The sequence below is a fragment of the Eleginops maclovinus genome, chromosome 13 (genome assembly GCF_036324505.1).
Source record: "Eleginops maclovinus isolate JMC-PN-2008 ecotype Puerto Natales chromosome 13, JC_Emac_rtc_rv5, whole genome shotgun sequence".
NCBI lineage: Eukaryota > Metazoa > Chordata > Actinopteri > Perciformes > Eleginopidae > Eleginops > Eleginops maclovinus.
The window spans coordinates 20,634,768-20,651,844 of NC_086361.1; the positions used below are offsets into that span (position 1 = coordinate 20,634,768).

The following is a 17,077-nucleotide window of genomic DNA, read 5'->3' on the forward strand; positions in this document are numbered from 1 at the left end:
GCATAACACATCATAATTGAACAGGAAGCCCACAAAAACATAATGAAGCTTTATCTTCAGCTGAATAACGCTGACAAATCCCTTCATTACTTCACATAAAATCCTCAACGAGGTGGTAACTATGATTGTGTAGGCAATGATTTCTACTTTAATAACAGGATGTCCGAGTGTGCTGCACATAATACTGATATATCCATTTGTTTTTGCTTTGAAATATGAGGTTTCCATTAACTTAGGTTTGTCTTTCTGTCAACAAATCCCATGAGAAGACCAATCTTTCAATATTAGGATTTTCCTTGTTTCTCTTTGGCACCCAGCCCTAAGACAATTTGGGACTACCGAGTAAGTGAATCATTAAAAATAGTTCCCAAACTTTTAAATAAAGACATTTAAGTTATTTAAAGCAAATGCAAGCTAAACATGAGTAAATAGTGACTATTTCCAGCTGCAGATTGTTACGGGCGGTGGTGGCAAAGTCCCTAGGGACTTGTCCATAGGGACTTGTCCATAGGGACTTGGCCTGGGAACTGGAAGTTGTCCCGTGGTGTCCCTGAGCAAGGTACCGCTCCCTACACTGCTCCCCGTGCGCTGTGCATAATGGCAGCCCACTGCTCCTAACACTAGGATGGGTCAAATGCAGAACGTAAAGTTTCCCCTCTGTGGGACGATTACGGGTTCCTTCTTCTTACACATTTAGGAAATTGGTTTGTTTCTACAACCTCAAGATGTTGTTGATTAACTAAAAATAAACTATGATTGACGCAGGAAATAGCAACAATATCATCATTGCTCATTTCTACTTTAATCAACGTCTTGAAAACAACGATGGAGCTGTATGGCAGAGGAATAAGATGTATTGGGCTTTGGGTACAAAGGTGTTCTGGTACTTGGTTTTGCAGTGGCATAAAATCATTGGTCTTTTCATAGGATCATACGGGATATCAACATTAGATGTGAATTGGTATAAATGAATTTATTGACATGGTGATTACACATTCATGACTGCCTTGAAATGTACCGCCAGTCTGCTACAGTGCTGGCTCTTTGGGGGGATCAAATCTGCAGTGCATTGTTTCTGGATTTCCAGCTGAATTGAATGTGTTTCTCTCTATCCCTTCACAGCATTGCATGTTAATTAAAGATTCAGAAGGGGTCTCAGAGGAAATGGTTTACATTGTAAAACAGACACACAACTCAGTGGATTATCTGTATTCTCCTACAGTCCCGTGCTGGTTTCAGGCCAAAACCACAATAAAAACTCAGCCAAACTTTGTGTACATTTCATTAGGAAAGATGCCCGGCATATCTCGAATCCTTCCTACATATGGTGCTGAATATAACTTCTGGATTTCAAAACCGTGAAGTTGTACAATTTAGATTTGAAGCGAGACAAGACTGAGATGAAAGATTGCCTGGTCAAGCCTTGAACTGTATCTGAATTATGCATGTGTTCAGACAGTGTCATCCTGCTCATATAAGGACAGTATGGTGAGCTTTAAAGTGACACGGGTGTTAAGGTTTCCTAACAGAACGGTGGGGGTGAACAGATGCATCATTTAACTGATGACACAGAGAGAGAAAAAAGGCAGGAGACAAGACTCAACGTGCAATATTTCTGACCCAATAACAGAATTATATCATAATCAAGACTGGGATTGTGGGGGCTCAAACAATCACATTAGCAGGAGCACCAAACATCAATGTGCTTATTAGAGAGACACAATCAAAGAAAGACAGGGAGATAAACGGGCTGCTACACAAAGGGCTGTTAAGACAGGAAGGAGGGAATGTAGATAGAAGGATAGAAAAAGTAGTTTAAGTTTAACACAAAGTTCTTAAGTTGTGTGCTGACTTTTACCTCAACCGTCTTATTCAGGTGTTCGTCTTCCCAGGCGACGCACTGTTCTGCCATGTCTGACCTTTGATACAAACCTGAATAGCCCAAGAAATAATAATCAGACTTCCATGTTTGATGATCCACTTCGATGCCACTTGAAAAGTATCCAGAACATATGAATCAAGCAGTTCTTGATAAGAGGAAATGAAATCCCCTCCATGCTTCGACAGCCATTGTATGCGTCTATATCGACCATCCAATCAAAGTAGGCTACAGTCCAGCTTTGGTCAGAACAAAAAGGTAAATGTAGGTCTTCTGTCCTCTTCTGTTTCATCTTGCACTGTTCATTGTTTTGGAAGAGTTCTTCATTGTGTAAAGGAAGAGTTTCTGTAATGGTTTCTCGGCGCTTCAGTACGATGGTGTCTAAGAATGGCTTTCTGTTGGTCTCAGGGTCTGGAGGGAAACACATTGACTGAACTTGAGGAGCGACAAAGGACAGTAAGAGTTCAGATATTGTGAAGACTGGAAAGAAAGGTACGTACAATTAGAAACATCTTAATATTTATTATTCCAAAATGACCTGTTAGCTAGGTCTACTGTTGCTCAAACCTACTTATATATAGAATTGTAATGGTGGCAGATTTACTCCTCGAAAATCTGATGCATACTTGATTTGAGACAGAGACAGGCTTTTCATTTCCAGGACTGGGAGGACTGCCAATTCCTCCGGCGGATATTACTGTCATTAGCAGATCGGTATCAGCTGAAGCTAGTTAGCTAATTAACTGGTCTATGAGTTGGCTGACAAGTATTTTTTCCAACTTACTTATTGTTTCCAGTGGATTCATTTTAAAACAAAAAGCGTCCGAGAGTTTGTAATATATGCTTCATGGCTATGTAAATGATAAAATGCTAAAAAACGCTTAAGTCGTCGCCCATTTTTAAGGCAGTCCATTATTCTGTAACACCAATAGCTAGAGAAAAGTCTCCATTGGCTTAATGGGTTTCTCTGACAGCCTATTAATCTAAAAAACTCACATTGCTGTGAGGATATATAGCTGTTCCTCACCTGTCCTGAGGTTGGAGGAGTTGGTTATTGCACGAGGCTCTGCAGGGCTGGTCTCAGACGTTGCTGCGCAGTAGCCCCCCCTGTGGGTGCTCTGGGGTACTGCACTCTGAGGAGTTCTTGGCTTTGTCCTTGTTGTTGTTGGGCTCGTTGTCTTTGATGATGTCGTACTGGCGACAAAACAGGACTATCACCCCTGGGAGACAAATGGACATCAAAATTACACAAAACACCAAGAGCAAACATTGACAATGGTTTGTCATGTTAAGTTATGGTTAGTTATGGATACGTAGAATAATTCTACTTCTAAAAGCCCCAGAACCATCAAGAATAGACATTGATTTGCCAAATTTAAAAGCAACTAAAGCTACTACGCTGCAGTACTTTTTTCCATTCCAAATGTGATCAATTCTGACCGATCACATTTGTAAAATCTAAAAAAGGTGCTCTGTTGAATTATGTTGTCCCCCTTTAGGTGAACACAAGGGAAAAACCTCCTTTCTAGCCCCCCCCCTCTCCTCTTCACCTTGATACACAGCAACACATGTCTTTCATTAAGAGGTGTAGGAGGTGATTGTGTGTTCGTGTAATTCTCCATTTATCCAACCGTCTTTGAAATGTCAATAAAGCAGAGCAAACTGAAGCGAGAGATAAGAATAGGGTGAAACACACACACACACGAAGATATGAACTCAATGACAAGATAGCCATGTGAGGCCTCTTTCAGTGAAAAAGATTAAAAGCGGAGATAGATGCGAAACGAGATAGATAACAAGCACCGAAAAAAAGAAGAAAGGGAATAATTCATGACGGTTGAGGAGGAATCTGGCCTGAGCGGGCTTCAGTCTGGGTTGTTCTGCCTATGTCAGCCTCCGTTCATCTGATCACTACGATACCCAAGGCTAGGATGGGATATCTCCCTGTGATATCCCCCCAGAAAGCCCCACAGGCCCAATTAAAAGCTGAAGAACCCAATTCACTTTCTTCATTTCCCCATCCTTTTTCCTCTTCTCGTGCGTCTCACGGGTAAATGGCAAAGGGGATCCAACCTGCTTGTTATTACTGCTTTGGCAACATACAGTATTTAGGCCATATTTGTATCTCATTGCACTTTGTTTAGTGTGTTAGAAAATATGTTATATAACCGTGTGCATCAGTGAAACAGTGCTGAGATGCACAAAAGCATAGCTGCAGCACTGGGAGGCTGTAATAAGAAGCACAGTCCTGTATCTTGTTGCAGGCTACTGATGCAACAAACTGTTTATTGACTACCATTATGATAGAAATATGACTTCACTGTTTTACCCATTTGCACTCGAATGAGAAGAAGGTCCAGATCAATAACATAATGAGCTACTTAGATATGTCCTTTGAAGCCCATTGACCATTGTTTGCTTTAACTGAGAGTTTAGTTATCCGTCCGACCAATGTCAACATGTCTTTCCTGCTAACATGTACATGTATTTCATGACTGGCACTCTTTGTGATTGCACTATTTTACTCCCTTATTTCTTTCTAAAGGTCTTCTGTATGTTGCTCTGTTGGCAGGGCCTGTAAATAAGGTTGTTGTGGATCATAACAGACCAACCAAACCAATCTTTTTGGCTAGAAAGGGCCTTTTGCATATGTATGTTGCCAAATGGCCACCATAGTTATAAACCACAATGCCAAAAATGATGTTGCTAGAAACTGCTAAAGTAGTTTTATGGCCACTGAACGGGTACACTTCTATACTAGACATACTACGATGCAACCAAATCCTATACTGTCCCTGACAAATACAATTTAAAGGCAGTTTTGTAGCCATTTAAAGATAAAAACAGCCATCTAAATGTTGCTGAGCTACTCGTTTCATGTTAAAATACCTCTTTAATATAGAAGAAGGGTCTATTACAACCTACATCTCAAACTGTGATTTCATTTCCCTACCCATAACCCCTCTCTGTCTATTTCAACCTTAAAAAAAAGAGGCTTTCATTATCCTGAAAGCACTGCATGGCACACACAGGCCATCAGACTTCAGCTGAGTTAGTCTGTTCATATAACCTCAGTCGGAGAGCTTCTTTGCCCCAGACTCAATGGAGTCCTAAGAGGGCTGCAGTGATGAATGTGTGTCCCTGAAGGGGAATATTACCTGCCCACATGATGAGCACCACAACGATGATGATGAGTTCGCCAGCTCTCAGCTGAGCATCCTGACCAACCTCCTCCATTGTCACCTCATCTGGGGAGAAAACACACACACACACACACACACACACACACACACACACACACACACACACACACACACACACACACACACACACACACACACACACACACACACACACACACACACACGCACACACACAGGATTTATTATCCCAGAGAGCAAAAGTGAAATTGCAACCCCTCTGAAACTCTGCAGGGAAAGATAAAAAACAATACAGCAGGGCGACAGGAGAGCAGAGAGGTGTACATTTTCCTTTTCTGGTCAGTGTAATTAAAGTTAAGTGAGAGCAGCGGCCTACAGAGACAGAAGGCTGCATCACAAACCCCATCACTCTTTGTGTTTCTCCATCTGACAGCACGCTGGCAGCTGCAGTGCTACACCAATCACAGGGCTAAAGGTCTGATCACAGTCTGAACCACAACCACCTTGGTGCTAGCCCAAAAAACCCTGGCCAAAATGATAATTTCCTGCAGTTGTGAATATGGCATTAAGATGTCACTGTCTTTACTTGCATTATTAAAGGGGTCTATAGAACCCACTAGTTTAAAGGGGCCTTTTTGTTCTGTATATTGCTTATGGCTGGAGCTACCAGAACCTCGATGCAATGAAATAACCATCTTACATTAATAGAAATATAAGATGGTATCACATTTCACTTGGTTACTCCATTTAGAAGGGAAGAACAGACACTTAATGCTGTACTTCATTCAACAGAAGAATCATATTTTCATGGATACATGGCTCATTAACTATAACTTGCTTACTCTATAAGGAACTTTTGATAAACGGTGCACAAAATTCCGGCATACAGTATATCACCAGGAGGATAGTTTCAACCAAGCGGCAAAATCCAAATTTCAGAGTGAAGCCAATGCGTTAAACATGCAGTATTTCAAATGGCCAGCAGGGGGCAACTCCTCTGCTTGCGAAAAGAAGTCCGATTGTATAGAAGTCTACGAGAAAATAACCCTACTTCTTACTTCATTTATTATCTAAGAAAGCATTTCCATAATGGGTTCTTGGTCTCAAACACTAGTTTTAAGTCTTGTCCAATACATTGTGATGTTCACTTTGTAAATAAAGGTCACATTTGGAACAAAACAGATGATAAAGCAATGTATGATTAAGGAAAAGGCTACCTTCCTATTGACAGGTAATTCACATATTTGTCCCTTTCACAGTATGTGATTTAAGTTCATAAAAGGATGGAAACAATTGTCTGGCCTAAGAATGTCTTGCAAAGAGTTTGGTTTGCTTATCTCTCCCCTCTTGAGTCACTACTCTTTTGGAAAAACAGACAGGATGGTGATGGCCCAAAGAGTAGTCCACAAACCAATAACTGGCTAAACTAAAAGCCAAGGGTACAGCTCAAGAACTACACCAACAAAGCATTGAATTCCAAAGAGGCTAAATGTTACTTAAGGTAAAGTAGGTAAGTATTAATATCATTTTCCAGAAGTAAGGTTAACTACCAAAAGCCATATTTGCCAAATTGTCTTAAGATATGGAACGTTAACCACAGGAACACACTTTTCAGAACAGAGATTGGATTGACTAGCACAGACATAACTCTAAGGACAGGCAGAAGTTTTCCCTGAGTGTGTTGGTCATCGTCCTGCTTCAGTGTCTGGATGAGTTAGAGGAAAATCATCTATCTATGCTCAGGCTTGCTCTCAGGTCTCTTGTTTCCATGGTGATCGCCTATCTAGCTGAATACACGTTTCTGACGTGAGAGCAGTTCTCTGAATTAGATATGTTTGCGTTGGGTCGTCTTGTATCTGTAAGTTGACGTAGGCTGAACACCGGTGAAATACTGTCAAATAAAGGCTGAACGGACCTCAGTCAATTACAGGATGTATAAAAGTATGCTTGGATGAGGGCGCCAATTAAAGGGTAGCCTGGGGGAGCATGGCTTCCCTTAATAAGACGGGAGCTTGACTGAAAACATGGTTTATGAAGTTTTGGTGTGTTTCTACCATATATTTTTGCCATGCAGTTCCAATTTCATGTATGTTCGGCATCATGGATCATGCTTAAAATGATATTAAATATATATATTATTCATGCCATAGGTGTGAAAGGTCCATCTCCATTTTGAGTGTCACCTACAGTCATGGAGAATGGGTCATGAATATGAGAACGACATCATGAATACAAGCTTTCGAAATGGGTTTTCTCCAGAGGGTGGCATCTCCCTTAGGGACATGGTGAGTAGTTCATTGATTCAGGAGGGACTAAACCTCTGCATATCAAAGGAGCCAGGAGCAAAAATCAAAGTATAAGAACTATAGAAATACATGTTGTCTACTACTCCTGTTCAAAAGCCAAAGCCTGTTTTCTTTATTTTATGTAGAAACATCAAATCCAAAGTCCATACAAGTAATCTTTAAATGCATTGTGTCCTGTCTCATTGACATAAACAGGCCCACATGCACCCACCATTCCTGACTTCAAGCCTTTGTTTGGAAGACAGCTACACTGTGGTTGTTTTGGTCTTTACTGAATACTGCAAGCCCACTGCTGCGCCACTGTCAGAGATAAATTAAGGGCTTAAACAGCTCTGATAGTAGGGTGGTTGTGCAATGTTTTACTGCTGTGAAAGATTGATTTACAAGAACAGCAGATTTTGCAGCTCCCTGTATAACGTAATAACCAACACTACACATCAACACGAGCCATCGAATATTCACTACCTGATAAAGACTTTAGTGCGTCTAGAGTTTTTGCAGTATTTTGTTATATTGGCATATGAGTTTCAGACTGAAAGCCAGGCCGATACAGAGTACGATCACCAGACAGATAGGAACACAGACTGTGTGTTGTGTTGCATTGTGCTCCCAGATACTAAATGGTGTCAGGCTGATTAATACCAGCTTAGAAGGGGAGGGTTGCAATAATGTCTAGGAGATTTAATCAGCACCGCTAATGAATGCTCCCATAAACACACATACACACACACCACTTGCAAATGGGGAACTTCCATCAAAGTCTGAGAAAACAAAACGAGTCAGTCCCTCAACATCAAGACAAATTGTCCCACAAAACACCAGTGTCGTAGAAGCTGTTTCATATTAGTATCGGGTCCTAAAATGGTAGTTGTTTGTTAAAGTGGCCCTATCATGCCTTTTGGGCTTCTCTGTAGTGTGTTATATAGGTTTTGGTGCATGTAAATGGTCTGCAAAGGCTAAAATCACAAAGTTCCTCAGTGATGATATAGTGCGAGTGTTACATAGTGATGTCATTTTGTCACAGTAGAACACAAAGGGGTCAAATTGAGGCCTTTCAGGCAAAGGGGGAACTTTGGGATTTTAGCGTATGCAGGCCATTTACATGCACACAAATCTGTATAACACTACAGGAACGGGGAACAAAACAACCTTATAATAGGGTCCCTTTAAGAACATTTTAAACAGTCCTTTATTTCTCAATGATAGCAAAATATTGTCATTAAATTATTGTCTTCTTGGTCTATGCCAAACAATAGCGTCTTCAACATTACGCAATCAAATATTTCTCTCCCATAGATTTTCCCAGAACAAAGCGTATTCCCTGTCAGTTCAATAGAGTATTTCATTTTCGACAAGCCTGCACACAGGGGTGTTTTTAGGAACGCACTTCTCCTTAATGTCCCCTGTTTCCTTATCACTTTGCTGCTGATGAGCATTTTCTGTGTCCCTCTGAAGCAGCTGCTCTCGCCACTGTAACTGGGTCGACATGATAAAATTGGAAGTACTGCAGGCCGTTCCAGATAACAGCAGTCTGCACTCGAGAATTAGAACAATAAAATGTATGGGAGTTGTGGTGGGGGTTCTCACACAGACAGCAGTTCCCGCGTTTAGCTTGTATTGCATTGTCAAATAACCTTTTTGTTGTTGTTGTGATGAAGCATGGTTACACAAATATAACAGTTGGATGACTATATGCCTGTATTTCCATGTGAAGATGTAGGTGTGATGTTGTGTCAGCGAGGGAAAACCTGAAAGGCAGTATTTCTGTTTGCTCCCCTGTGTTAACGCATGGTTGCTTCTGTTCCTGCGTGCCTTTCTACTTAGGGTTGTGTGCTTTTGCAGATATTACACTTGCATCATCTACCTTCCTGTGTGTATGTGTGTGAAGCAGCTGCAGAAGCTAAAACTCACGCTGTTGGTGTCAGGCTCGTTGTTGTTTTTGGCTTTTATCGAATTTCACTAAAATATGCATGAAGTTGCTTAAAGGCTTTTTGCACAGATTATGTCCGACCGAATTATTTAAGAAGGGACCGAATTATGGACAATTGAGCAAGCTTTTCAAGTGCCAGCCTCCCTTAAAATTCAATTAATGCTTAGATTTTGTGTAGATAATCATTTTTACTAATCAAAAAACACAGCTTAGTTCAGAGATAATCAGGTAAAAAGTGGATAAAACGTGTTACCGTCCCTCACCTGGGCTTTTGGACGCCAACTTCTCCGACTCTTTGGGCGTTCTGAAGAGGATGGGCTCACTGGGGGGGCTGCTGCCTCCCATGCTGATGCTCTGAACATGAACGATGTACTCTGTGTCCTCATCCAGATCCCACAGTGCACAGGAGCGTGTTGTGGTGTTGACTTCTTGGATGAACCTCAGCATGCGTACATCCTTCTTCTGCAGAAAGGCAGGGAACAGAAGGGCAGAGGAAGGGAAATCAGGGCCAGCGCACTCGATGTAATGTGATACTTTATTGGTCCCCGGAGAGAGAAATCCTCCTTTCTTTGGCAGCAACTCAGCGGGGAAGTCACAGGTCAGGGTTAAACTGGTGCATCGAGCCCACTTTCTGACTGTATCACCACATCATACTAAATTATACATCTTATAGAAGTTTCTTTCCAACGTGCCAGGAACATAATTCAGCGGGAACCGTTAACTCTTTGACATGGAGTGATTATACTGAGGTGCAATATCTGCAACCAAGCTCTGCATTACTTTAACTGAAGTCACAAGTTCAGCGCCATGCTCCTTCAAGGCATTATAAAATAGTCTATGCACTACCTTGCGTTTTGAATGTAGATTTCAGGGTCAGATTTGTCTGCTGAGGACAGGATGCGACAAGCTGCCCTCCGGTCAGGGGCTGATAAGGTGCAAATGCAAACACGTCTCTCTTGGTTAACAGCTAACAGTTAAAAGCTGAATGAAGCCCCGGGGGGGATTGTTCTGCAATGTAATTAAGCAGAGTGCGCTCTGGCCATGTCTGCTTGAAATGTATATTATTATCCAGCTTCTGCTTGCTCAGGTCAACTGGTTCCTGATTGACCAAAGTAAATCTCCTTGTGGGCTTTTTTAATTAACGGAGAACACTTCTAATTAAACTACACATGGGGCAATTGTACATTTGAAAGCGTATCCACAACTTGTTGGCTATATTATTGTGTCTGTGTCTATTTAATCCAAACCAGGGCTACTCAAAGGCATAAACGAACATACTTTTGTCATAAGATTATTCATTTCTCTCACACTTACTTAGCTTATTTTGGGGGATGATCATGCGTTATGTTTTGGAACTCAATATCCCAGAATACTTTGGGGGATGTAAGCAGAAATATGAAGTGGATTCAGTTTTTTGAAGGCTATAATTTAAGCCCTGTTTTCTTTAGCCAACATTTCTTAACATTATTGCTTAATTGGCGATGTTCAAAGTATGCTGAAGTGTCTATTAATGTCAAAGGTCATCTTTCACTGGATGACATTATGTTGTGAGTTAAAAGGAGCATCTTCTCTCTTTGATTTCTAAGCTAACTGATAAAAGATGCAACCACAGCACCACGTTTCACCCTCTGTCTGAAACTAGGGCCAAGTCTGCTCTGATTGGTTGGCTGGCCGGCTCTATATTGATTGGTCAACCACGTAGGGATGTCCCGACCCTAAGCCTATCACGTACAATATGTTGGAGTGATAATAGACGCATGAGTGTAACATAGTGATGTCACTAGGAGAGAAACTCTGGGATTTTAGCCCTTGAAGACCATTTACATGCACTAAAAACTATATAACACACTACAGGAAAGGGGGAATAGGACCCACTTAGCTAGTGGTTTTTGAAGTACCTTATTGGCCACTGCCCCTCCCTTTCATCTCATGCACTTTTTTTGCTTCACCCTCAAACTGTTTGAAACCCTTGACCGGTGTTGCCACGTTCTCTCACTCGACGGACACATGGAGGTACCTGTTGGGTGATGGCGAATCCAATGACTGGGTCTCCCTCTGAGATCTCCCACGTGACCATGGCGGAGTTTACCTCAATCTCTCTGATGGTCACATTGAGCGGAGCTGACAGCAGGGTGTCTGACAAACACACACACACACACACACACACACACACACACACACACACACACACACACACACACACACACACACACACACACACACACACACACACACACACACACACAGCATGGCCACAGGAAACACATTAATAGTGGGAGACAGGTCATTAATATTCTGTTGTTATACCTTGTAGTACATATGATACACACCTGAACACACACTTCCTCTCTCTTTATTCTCCTCCTCTTACTCTTTAGCCCCGCCTCCTCTTCACCTCCTACAGATTAATCTCTTTGCTTTCATTAATACCAGGCCTAATTAACCACACACAGGTCTCCCGATGTTTCCCTTGAAAGAGCTCTCTTTCCCATCTGATTTCTTCACTCAGACACACACGCACACACACACACACACACACACACACACAATTTCCTATCTTTACCACCATCTCTCCTCTCTTGCTTTTCTCCCACGCACATCTCATTAGAGTGTGCCTCTAGTGGGGCTGAAAAAAAAGAACCTCACATCCCAGAATTCAATTGCGATTTTTGTTGAACAGGGGATTAAGTATGATGGATTAAATCCCAGTGTCGCTTCTCAACTTTCTCCCTCATTAACTGTAAAGGGAGCACAGAGTGGAGAAGAAAAACCCATCGGTATTGTGTCTCTCAGTGTGTGTGTGTGTGTGTGTGTGTGTGTGTGTGTGTGTGTGTGTGTGTGTGTGTGTGTGTGTGTGTGTGTGTGTGTGTGTGTGTGTGTGTGTGTGTGTGTGTGTGTGTGTGTGTGTGAGTGAGACAAAGCATTGGTGTGGACACTATCTTGAGGCCTTCTATGAACAGAACTAGGGTTGAATTTTCCATTCTATCTATTCATTTTTTTAAAGCAGCATGGGAGTAAGATCGTATCATCATTATAGAACTCACACATGCCTGATATTTTGTTCACACACACATTCACACACTGAAAGGGGTTTTAATTCTTTTACATGAGCTCTAACTACTTCCTTTTGGCATCCACAGATACCACTTCATAAACTGACTGTACTTTTAACTGCCCCCATAACAATCATAAAACAGACAAAGTAGATATCAGATAAACATAGAAGAGCATGAAGCAGCTAAGAATATGACTTTGCCCTTTAGGGTTGGAGATGTCTTCCATCGGGGGCTAGAAACACAACTCCCAATGAATGCTGCATATCAGCAACTGTTTGCCATGTTCTCCATCATATTTATTAGGTGATCATACGTTAATGATGTTTTCACAACTCGTCTCTGTTGCCCCCAGGTGGCAAAGCAATCCCTAATTGCATGTTTGAAATATCTTTAGCAGAACCTCCAGTGGAAGGGTAACATTGGCAAAACTAGATTCGGGTCATTCCGTTGGAAAAATGACTTGCGAATTCACGGGAAATGGATTGAAGCGACTGATAGCACCAAGGTCTGACTCACAACCAATATCTACTAATGATAGTACACTGCTAACATGCCCATAGGGGTGCTTTTTACTTTTGCATGTGCTTTGAGATAATATTTTGTTTTATTTGTGTAGGATTTGTGCACTGTTTAAAAATCATTTTGTGAGATGACCCAATTCAGTAATATGAGGTACAAGGGCTGCCACTGTAGTGACGTTACATGTGTGGTCGTGGTAGTCATTGGAAAGCAGTTGCATTTCCTTTATCAACAACCTTTCTTCCTATTGATGCTGTAAAGCTTTTACACATTACATCATTATTATCTACAGACAAAGTGAACAAAAAGCACTTGTTGCACTCATTGACTGTGAATTTCAACATTATTTATTGATGTTTTCTGGTTTTAGTGGCACATTTGAAATCAAAAGGGACAGCACTTCCCATGCACAGAAGATAAGGATTGTCAATACATCAATATTAAATCGAATTTATGATGAAATACCTGGATTTTTGTATAATTTAATATGGCATAAATGTAGTCTTTTCCTCTTTTTAAACAATACTTAAATTAAAGTGATGTCATTTTCTAATCTGTATTCCCGTCTTTACTCACTATGTAATTATATCCACATTACTGATGATTAATTAGCATTATTGTCATTGTGTAAATATCCCATGAAAGCCCCAATAGCAACAATACTCAAACAACATTGATGTCCAGGTATTTGGTCAAAAATATCATGAGATTTGATATACTCCATTTTGCCAAGACCTAAAAGAAATATATTTCTCGACTTCGCTAATGTTAGCTAGCATTAGCCACCAAGTGGGCCTTAAGCTTTTTATGTATGAGGCTATTAAATTGCATTGCCTCGCTTTGATAATTAGACCTCAGTACACTCTCATGTCCAGGTGTTGCCTTCTCCACTCCATTAGAAACTCTTTGTGTGTGTCAGTGTGATCCCATTATGCTACACTGTCTTCCCTCCTCTCTGTTTACCCGCCAGATTACACGCAGGAAGTGCAGTCTGTCACTTTTTGCTAATTACATTGTCACATTGTCACACTTCTGCAAATATTGAACCACCCGGCCTCCGACAACTGTTCGCAGTCTCAAATGACGGTAGTACAGAAAGAAGAATGTACTCTGTGTTTCGCTGCCCAATGCTAACACAATCACCAGCAGAGAAAGCTGGACTGTTACATAGCGTTGACAAAATACATATTTTAGTTGGGAGCCAAACTGAACGAGTTTGGCTCCCGAAGGCTGTGTTTGTTGATGCAGTGTGTGTGTGTGTGTGTGTGTGTGTGTGTGTGTGTGTGTGTGTGTGTGTGTGTGTGTGTGTGTGTGTGTGTGTGTGTGTGTGTGTGTGTGTGTGTGTGTGTGTGTGTGTGCGTGTGTGTTTGTGTGTGATACATTGCTGTGACTCCCTGTTTGACTAGCTTTATATCTCCCAGCACTTGCACACACCCACAGAAACAACACAACAGCAGAGAGGGATTCCCATCCATTCTTGAGTCAATTTGCTGCCAAAGAGCTAAAGGCTGGCTGCAGAATCTCAGAACTCCCTCCCAAAACTACATTCATCTCCAGATTCAGGAAGCCAAAAAGCAAATCTGTGGAGGCGTGATAAATCCCACATCTTATCGCTAAGATTTGCTCTTTTCAAAGGACTATCTATCTTCCCTCAGCTTATCAGGGGGACGCAGTGTAACCAAGATCTTACGCTTGAGCTGAATGCTCTTCTTGGATTTAAGACGCTGCAGGTTAAAAATATGCAACACCATGAAAGATAGATGAGGTACCAGGTCCACCATGCATAATACACCATGATTAGACATGTGCTGTATGTAGATTCAAGATTCAAATCCAAGATTCATTTCATGTAGGGATCTGAATGGGAACAGCTCATACTGGTTGAATTACGTAATGTTTCAGATTGCTTCAGGATGTCGGTGGTCTTTGAAGCTGAGGGATTTCGGACAAGGCAACACACAGGTTGTTGTCTTGAGGAATCAAGTTGGAGACATCTTCAAATGTCTTGTTTTTCAACCAAGAGTCAGAGAGCCAAATATATTCAATTATGTAAGGCTAAGGCTGGGTTATACAACTATGCCTTTATATATTTCATTTTCTCATCCTATGATACTTGACCCTGATCATTTGTGCGGAGAGTAATTATACAAAATATTTGTGAGGTTATTTTCTCTTCGTACGATAAATGGGCATAACCTTTTTCAATTCTAAGTTGTTAACAATATTTCGATGCAATTCCAATATAAAAACAGTATAATGTTTAGAGTTAGGGATAGTGTTTACTTGGATAATTATGCTAAGTATCTTAAGGGGCATACAATGGTTTATTCCTGGGACAATAAACATGATTAACATGACGGGCCCGTACGCTTGAACCTGTAAATGTCTGGCATATGTTGCATGTAAAATGTGTAAGAAGGTAAATCGATGTTCAGAATAAGCACAGGTTATTATGCTGACACTCAAAATCAATCAAAAAAATTAATTATCAACTCATTATATCACCTTTTGGTAAATGAAGTGCACATTTGCCAGTGTATTCATTTTAAAATGCAAGAACTTTCATCAACCAATCACAGCCTAAGCTACAACAAAGGTGATCTTTCAAAATGACACTTAATACAAAGAAATATTCTCCACACTGGGGAGGAAAACTTGCACATAAAGCACCATATTACCCTATAAGTCATGGTAAGAGACTAACTTGTCAGCCATTTTTTTTGCCTTTGCAAAGCTTATTGCTTTAGCTGACACATCCATCACAATGTTACACGCCAGGGAGCAGCTGCACTACACTGTTTACATGCATGCCTTCAGACAGCTGTGGTCATACACCAATGCTCCATGTGTTGATAGCATCTGGTTTACTCATAACGATCGCCCATCAACCTGTGGTAAAACTCACCGGCATGAACGGAGTAGAGGAAGCCCAGCAGGAGCAGCAGCGCCGCCGAACACGATCCGGGTTTAGCCTCCATCCTGCTGCTTCTTCTAGCGAGGCTTCACATCCTGCGCGGCCCATTTATAACATCACATTAAACGGGGAGAAGGAGCGAGCATCCCGGTGCCGGAGAGAGGACTTGTTGTGCCGGTGACGAGGCTCACCTGAACTTGGACGCTGCAGCAGAAGCGCAACAATAGCCAGAGGAGGAGGAAGAGGAGGAGGAGGGGTGTTGAGAGAAAAGGTGGGAGGAGGGTGGTGGTGTCGGTTTGTCTCCGTACCGGAGGAGCCTCCAGAATCGCAGGCCGGCTGCTGGTGACGGAGCGGCGGCTTGGAGAGGCTCTACTCCCGGAGAGGTGAGAGGAGGCGTGCGTAAGTGCTGCAGAGAGCAACGTGCAGCCACAGCTCATGGCACTCTCTCTCTCTTTCGCTCTCTCTCTCTGACACACACACACACACACACACACACACACACACACACACACACACACACACACACACACACACACACACACCTATGTTCCCTAAAGAAGGATTGGCCTAACCTAAAACAAGAGGAAATAATTGGTATGTAGCCTGTAGTAAAACTCACCTGCCTGCCTACCTGTGCTCACTCTTTCAGGATTTAGGGGACAGGCTGTCAGATTGAGCAAAAATATTGCTAAAACTGGGCTGGAATATACGGTTGGATAGTTTTTTAAAAATGAGTTATTTTATACTGGTTCCTCCAATGGTAGGCCTACCTACCAAAGTTTGAAATTACGTGAACAGTACTTTTGAGTTACGGTTCATTTAGCTTTAACTTTTATCCAAGACCACTCCCAATAAGTGCAATGAACGACTAAGATACAAACTAAGAACAACAAGAAAAGTGCAGAGATATTCACTTCAAAGAAGCCAAACCATTGTAAGGGCCGATGCATTGGTTAAAAAACAAGCAAAATAATGTGATTTGATTCGCTTTCATGAGACAGTTCTGTTGACCAACTCGTAAAAAATCAGTTGTACCATCCATATTTGTTGTGTCTTAAAACTACAGAAGAATATGCATTAAACATCGTATTGACAAACAGGATGATGGTGCAGAACAGAAGGAAAGCCCTGCAGCACAATACAGTGGATACATTCAATCACTTTCATTCTGCACTTTCTGTCTGGCCTTGACCAACATTTCACAGTTCCTTGAGTCTGCAATGTAACCAGGATGTAGATGTATGAACGAGTGGCCTTACATCTGTTTCATTAAACATTCAGCTCTATAAAGAAAAAAACAACAGGACATGAG

The 17,077-nt window shown here is 41.5% G+C and overlaps 1 protein-coding gene across 2 annotated transcripts; it reads right to left on the minus strand.

The window, feature by feature from the left end:
* Positions 1-607: 607 nt before the first annotated feature.
* fndc5b (fibronectin type III domain containing 5b) lies at positions 608-15,966 on the minus strand. 2 transcript variants are annotated; one of them, XM_063899631.1, is made up of 6 exons: positions 15,757-15,966; positions 11,294-11,412; positions 9,540-9,738; positions 5,038-5,127; positions 2,907-3,099; positions 608-2,290 (listed from the first exon to the last, which is right to left on the minus strand). In XM_063899631.1, exons 1-5 carry the CDS (start codon positions 15,827-15,829, stop codon positions 2,960-2,962), a joined length of 621 nt encoding a protein of 206 aa, XP_063755701.1. In that variant the 5' UTR covers positions 15,830-15,966; the 3' UTR covers positions 608-2,290; positions 2,907-2,959. The 2 variants fall into 2 exon arrangements, with proteins under 2 accessions (XP_063755701.1, XP_063755702.1); XM_063899632.1 differs by having other exon boundaries at positions 608-2,359.
* Between the last annotated feature and the right edge of the window lie 1,111 nt (positions 15,967-17,077).

What these genes read in the sequence shown, in the direction of transcription:
- fndc5b (XM_063899631.1), bottom strand. Translation starts at nt 15,829, where the DNA reads ATGGAGGCTAAACCCGGATCGTGTTCGGCGGCGCTGCTGCTCCTGCTG. An exon ending in CCTCTACTCCGTTCATGCCG is followed by an intron (nt 11,413 to 15,756) that starts GTGAGTTTTACC and finishes TGTGTTTGTCAG; the next exon opens with ACACCCTGCTGTCAGCTCCG. An exon ending in GTTGGCGTCCAAAAGCCCAG is followed by an intron (nt 5,128 to 9,539) that starts GTGAGGGACGGT and finishes TTTTCTCCCCAG; the next exon opens with ATGAGGTGACAATGGAGGAG.